The sequence below is a fragment of the Crocuta crocuta genome, unplaced genomic scaffold (genome assembly GCF_008692635.1).
Source record: "Crocuta crocuta isolate KB4526 unplaced genomic scaffold, BGI_CrCroc_1.0 scaffold224, whole genome shotgun sequence".
NCBI classification, from domain to species: Eukaryota; Metazoa; Chordata; class Mammalia; order Carnivora; family Hyaenidae; genus Crocuta; species Crocuta crocuta.
This window is the reverse complement of record NW_027529545.1, coordinates 41,619-48,093: the sequence shown is the minus strand read 5'-3', so window position 1 is coordinate 48,093 and position 6,475 is coordinate 41,619. Positions and strand designations below refer to the sequence as shown.

At 56.9% G+C, this 6,475-nt stretch overlaps 1 protein-coding gene across 1 annotated transcript in view; it reads right to left on the bottom strand.

The window, feature by feature from the left end:
* SHROOM2 (shroom family member 2) overlaps positions 1-6,475 on the bottom strand; it is a 14,824-nt gene that overhangs the window by 8,063 nt on the left and 286 nt on the right. The window contains exons 2-3 of the mRNA XM_077761390.1: positions 3,123-3,632; positions 2,051-2,222 (exon numbers count right to left, since the gene is read on the bottom strand). Of these exons, the coding sequence (XP_077617516.1) occupies positions 2,051-2,222; positions 3,123-3,632 (682 nt within the window). The remainder of the gene's footprint in view (positions 1-2,050; positions 2,223-3,122; positions 3,633-6,475) is intronic.

The following is a 6,475-nucleotide window of genomic DNA, read 5'->3' as shown; positions in this document are numbered from 1 at the left end:
GAGTTCACAGGGATTCATCTCAATCCCGAAGCAGCCGTCTGAGGTGAGGCGGTACCCCAGCAACCTGAGCCCCCCAAAAGCAGAAAGAAAAAAGAGCCACCCACCTGAAGGCAGGGAAGTACTGGGGCGTGCCCCACCCCAAATCCGTCACAGCATGAGGAACAAGGCCATGTCGTAAAGAGCACGGTTATCCATAGTTAGGGCGAGGACTGAGTTAAAACTGTCCAAACTGTACCTTTTTCCCAGTTTTATGAGAATACCTAAAAGCATTTCTGATTGTTTATTTGAAAAAAAAAATGCAGGGTGCCTGGATGGCTCAGTTGGTTAAGTGTCCGACTTCGGCTCAGGTCATGATCTTGCAGCTCCTGAGTTCAAGTCCTGCATCAGGCTCTGCTGACAGCCAGCTCAGAGCCTGGAGCCTGCTTCGGATTCTGTGTTTCCCTCTCTNCAGACAGAGGCCCAGGACCAAAATTCTTAGCTCTCATCTCCTTTAATCCCCTTGAACCAAAAAGCAAATATTCCCCAAGCTGAAAGTAATTTTCTTTTCTGTATGGGTCACATTATTTCTTCTATCATATCAGAAATCAGCCAGTGGTGTTTGCAAACCATTAATGATACAGCGTAATCTTTTGGGAAGGTTTTTGTTAAAGGAAAAAAAAGTGTTTTTCTATGAAAGCAGTTTTCTGAAGTACTAAGCATGCGGCAATGTTCACACAAGGCTGCTTCCCTCCTTTTCTTTCCCTGGTACTATTTAGACGGGCTCGAGGCCGCGGCAGGAACAGCGCACGTTAGCCTCTGAAATGGACTTTGTTTGGCAATTCCTCCTCCGTTAGATGCGAAGGCCTTCCTAAAAAACCAGCTAATCACCCAGACGCCGCAGGTCTGGCGTGCTGACAAATCATGGGGATTTAAGTATTTAATACTAGTGTGTTAAAGACTAATTCAGCAGTAATGACGTTGGCACTGGCAGCCGTGACCTCGTGACCACCCACTATTGGGTCCCTGGCCGCATTCTGACTTCATCTGCAGTCCTGCACCCCTGTCCACATGGCTCCAGCCAAAGCCATACTGTGTCTCCAGTCTGTCGTGAGGCCATCACCTCAGGACCTTAGCACTGGCTGCTCCCCTTCCCCCAGTGCACCCGGACGCCCACACGGCTCGCCCTTCACACCGGTCCAGGTCACTGCTCCATCATCCCCTCACCGGCGCCCTCTCTAGCATCACCTTCGTGTCACTCGATCCCTTGGCTTGCGTTAATTCTCTCACCATCCAACACACTACACAGAGGGCTGGCCAACTTTCCATGAAGGGGCAGACAGGGAAGGCCTTCGGCGTTCCGGGCCACGTGGTCAGCCGCACCTACCCCGCCCCGCTGCCGTGGGGGCAAGACCACCAGAGAGCATCTATAAATGACTAAACGTGCCTGTGTTTCACGGAAACTTCATTCACAAAGCCAGCACGGGCCCACAGGCTGGAGTGCGCTGACCCTGGAGGGCGCGTTTGTTTCTCTGTTGGCTGAACAGAGGCGCCCCTCGGGACAGGAAGGGCTCCGTTCCGTTTCGTCTCCTGCCGTATCCCTAAGTCCCCGGGGAGTTCTAGGAGGTAACAAACGATGGCTTTTTTGTGGACGAAGCACTTGACAACCGCTATGTCAGGACTATGACCTTCTGGCTACAGGTATCAGAACTTGACCTTCAAGGAGAACATGTAACTTGCAGAAGGTCACATAATGAAGTCCCCAGGAGTTTAACTAGAGTGGGAGGGACGTATTACTTGAACTCCAGATGAATAAGGATGGTGCCCACTGCCCATGACACTGGTCTTATTATAGGAAGATGGCAAAGAGACCTGGCTGGGAAGGGCCCCATTTTGGAACAGAACACTAAACCACAAAGGGCTTGTCACCATGGTCCCAAATGTCACTGTCCTGCACAGAAGCCGGACACAAATGCCCCTGGTCGCGAGGGACACGGCCCACCCCGGGCCGAGAACGACGTGCGGCGCCTTGTCTGCCAACGAGCACGATGTCATTACCAAGGGCTTTTCCTACCTTCTTCACCGCCAGGTTGTGGTCCAAGTCGCTCCCCGAATACTCTTCTGGCTCCTGCGCCTCCTGCAGATCCTTCATCTTAATCAGCAGCTCCGCCTTGGGGACCGATGTGCTGTAGTACGTAGAGTTGGTGGCAAGGGACATGGCTGCCGGCACGCTCGGCTCCTCTTTCCTACACAAAAAGGTCAGAACGCCACCTGGCTGGGACTGTGCGCATAGATGCCCCCCTGCAGCCCCCAGCCTCGATGGTGACGAGCAGATGGTGCCACTGACCAAAAGACATCGGACACCGGGATGGGACCACCAAAGGGGCGGAGGGGCAGGTGACAATGTTAGAGCGAGAAAAAATCTGGCCAAAAGGGAATCCTCAAGTCTATGGAATAGTTTTTTAAAAGCGGGGGTGGCGTAAGGGGGAGTGAAATGAGCAGGGACATCTAAAAATCCCCCCCCAGGAGGGAAGAGTGCACAGGAATGGTCTTTGCCAGGAGCCTAAGGTCTGCGCGTGCGCAACTCCCTGTAGGGGGAGCCAGAAGACCCCAAATGCGACGGGCGCCTTTCCACCTGCAGCCATNCTGCATAGTACGTTCCCCCGAAGTACGGAAACGCAGCCGTTCCCTCCATGCCACGAGCAGGAGCAGAGAGGCTCCTTGATGACCGTGACGTTCAAGAGACTTCACGACTGGCATCTGGCGGCCGAGGTGTTGGGCTGCCTCCTGGTCTCCACCTGCGGGACGCCAGGAGCACCTGGCAGGGGCGACAACTAAAAATGTATCTGGACGTTGCCAAGCGTCCCTGGAGGGAGCTTGGGCACCGCAGAAGTGCGTGATCCTCAGGTCTTTGCCAGGCCCCGGAGTCAGCGTCCCCAGGAACGGGCCTTGGCGGCACTCTCGGGAGGGTCCCGAACTGCCAGAACGTGCTAAGGGCTGGGCAGTGCCTATGAAAACCTGCCCCCAAAAGCAATCAGGAAAACAGATGCACAGAGAAGCCACCTGCCCTCTGGGGTGCACAAGATGCTCAGAGGGAGAAGCACGCAGAGCAGCCACAGGGCGGGTTTGCGGCGGCGCCTACTCACTTCTCCTCGGCGGTCCCAGGGGACGGGATTCTGGGGAGCAGCTTCCTCCGCTGCTGGGCTTCCTCCAGGAGGTGCTCGTCTTTGGGGAAGATGCCCTCCATCAGGTCCATGGTGGTTCTGATCTTCACGCCGGGGTCCAGGATGTCGGCCAGAGACTTATCCTTCCCCACGATCTCCCGGGCCAGCTCTTCCGACTTCAGGTCCTCGGCCGTCTTCTCCGTGGTCTTCACGTAGCTGAGTCTGCACAGAGAGGCCCCAGCATCCTTGGCGGCGGGGGCCGGGGGCGGCGGCTCGGCGCCCTGGCGGCTGTACACGCAGAAGCGGGAGTAGAACTGCTCCGACGTGCTGAGACTCTTGATGTGGTCCTTCTCCAGCCCGCTGGGCAGCGCGGGCGGCTCGGCGGCGCGGGCCGGGCCCTGGCGGCTCTCCTTGTCGGGCTGGCTCTCCGAGTGCACGATCTTGACGGGCACCATCTTCACCGTGGTGTTGTTGTCCATCACCCACTCGATTCTGGAAAGGGAAGAGCCGTGTGCCGAAAACACGGCGTGAGTTGTGCCGTCGACCCCGACCTGGGACACAAACCCGCTGGCCCCTGCCCCCCACTTCCCGCCAGGGAAGCCAGGCTCAGAGCCCTTCAGCCGCGGCTCGGGAAGGAGTCCCCGATCACAGACCCAGGACAGAGAGGGGAGATCAGGAGGGCCTGGTTTCGGGACCCCAAGTGTCTGGTCACCTTTCCACTTTCCAAATCACCTGCACCCCTACCGGAGCCCGGGGTGTGTCCCTGGGCTCGGTGGCTGAGAGGAGGATGGGTTAGCACCCATCTTCAGGTTGAGGGTGCAAATGTCAGCAAGCCCTGCTCAGTTACACTCTCGCTGTCCAGGAGCCTGCGACACACGGTTCCCCTCACAGACCTCTCCTTGCGGCCTCCCATCGTGGCCTCTCAGAGCAGGGCCGTGTACACCCACAGGCGCCGGCGTGGTTCTGGGGCCGCCGGAAGATTTCCAGAAAGAGCGGCTATGTTGTTGTGGTTTTTATGTTTATTTCTTTTTGAGAGAGAGAATGAAAGCGGTGCAGGGGCAGAGAGAGGGAGTAGAGGGTCCAGTCTGCAGTTTAAGCAAAGAACTCCCAGACATGTGGTAGAGATGGAAAAGTAAGCTACCTAGTTTTAGGACAGGAGTTGAAGTGCTTGTTTGGGAGGGATGCCCGTTCCGAAGTGCCGCGCCTCCTCTCTCTGCCTTCCTGCTGTGAGCTCAGTGCCTGGCGCACAGGGGCAGCTCCGCGGCCGCGTGAAGCGGGGAGCCCGCCCTGCACCCTGGCTGGCGCCCCAGCAGGCAGGGGTGTGTGCACTCGTGGCCAAGGGAGTGGCTGGAAGGAGGGAGAGACCGGACACGGAGGGAGAGGAGGTGNAAAGCTGACCCATCGGTAGTTGACTGTGGACACAGAACAGGGCCAGGACCCCCACCCCCGCTTCTTGTTCGTCTCTTAGGTTGTGGGGATCACACACATTAGTACCAGGACTGACCAACAGCACACTCCGTGGGAACGGTGGCTAATGCAATATACTATGAGCGATGTTCTTGGTGGCAGCTTTTGGAGGCGGCATGGCCACCATGTGCCTCCCTAAGCTCCCTGAGAAGGAACATTAGTGGGAACACTAATGTGGGTGCCCGGAGACACCCCCCGCCCCCCGATCTTCAATAAGTGCCATCCCTACTTGTTGAAATCCCTGTCAAGCTCACGCAAAAGACAGGATGAGAAAACCAACACTTGCTTCGGGCAAGAAAAAAATGAAACACAGTCCCAACTTCCTGAGCTGACACAGGTCACGAGGACCGTGGGAAGGGCTGTGTTTCTCTGAGGAGCCCATGGAGTTCAGGCGGGCTCCCGGGAAGGCCTGAGGGGCCCGTGCCGGCCTGCCCCAGACAGCGTGGTACACTTGCCCCAGCACACAGCCCACGTGACTGCTTCTCCTTCCTTTCAGCACGAACAGCGCTGCCTCCCGACAGGTCACCTAAGTGGTGCCCACAGTCCGCATGACACAGCAGACGCAGCCCCCACGAGAGGCTGTGGTTATGAGGCCACACTTGCGGAGATACGGGATGAAGAGTGTCCTCTCTGCCCAGTTACTTTGAAGGCGACAAAAAAAGAACGGGGCCGCCTGGGCAGCTCAGTTGGTTAAACGCCTGACTCTTGATTTTGGCTCAGGACCTGGTCTCTCAGTTCTTGAGTTTGGGCCCCGCATCGGGCTCTATGCTGACAGCGTGGAGCCTGCTTGGGGTTCTCTCTCCCTCTCTCTGAGCCCCTCCCCTGCTCATGCTCTCTGTTTCTCAAAATAAATCAACTTAAAACAATAGAGAAAGAGACAACAGCTTGAGACTCTAGAACACAGAAAGTCCACAGAACTTTCTGGGATGATGGAAATAAATGGTACGTATGTGTGCCATTAGCCACACATGGTGCACGCAATTTGTTTTATTATTCATTAGCTTCCACTTCTACGGACACATGACTGTGGCCAGCAGCCAGTGACTGCCGGCTACTGTATTCGACTCAGGGCCAGCGCATTCCCTGCTGCAGGGCTGACCCGGGCACCCCGGCCTCTGCCTGCGGGGTGCCAGCAGCAACGCTGGCTCTTCAGGTGGGGCCCCCAAACCTCTCCAGACACGTTCAAATGTCCCCTGGGAGCAAGTCCCTCCCCCCTCCCCGGTGGACAACCACGGCCCTAGAGAACAAGATGGACATTCTGCACTTCCGCCTCTCAGTTCTTCCAAGGCACTCTGAGGGGAGGGTGGAGGGAAAGTCAGCGCTGGGGGCTGGTCAGGACCCGCCTGCCCACATTTACCTGCGTCTCCGTGGGCACCGCAGACAGATCCACGCCTGAAAGTCTAACAGCACACCATGGAACAGAACGGACTCCCCTCTGCTTTAGTAAGAGGTGCGTGCCAGCTTGCCTTTCACGTGTGACATAGAAAAAAGTGGGGTGGGGGCGACTGGGTGGCTGGATCCGTTAAGCGTCCAACTCTCCATTCTGACTCAGGTTTGATCCCCCAGTTTGGCAGCTGAGCCCGCCTGAGCCGCCTGGGAGTCCTGGATGGGGCTCTGCAGTGACAGTGCGGAGCTGGCCTGGGATGCTCTCTCTCCCTCTCTCTCTGCCCCTCCTCTGCTCGCTCGCTCTCTCAAAAATAAAAACGTAAACTTAAAAAGCGTGGAAATACTGGACTTTATGGAAACCAGCAGTGTCTCCTGAAGGTGGCTGGCGTAGTTTCACCGGGTTCTCCTCACAGACAAGGGCCCTAGAGGCAGATACCCACGGGGAAGGCACACGCCACCTCCGGGCTTGGACGACAGTCCCC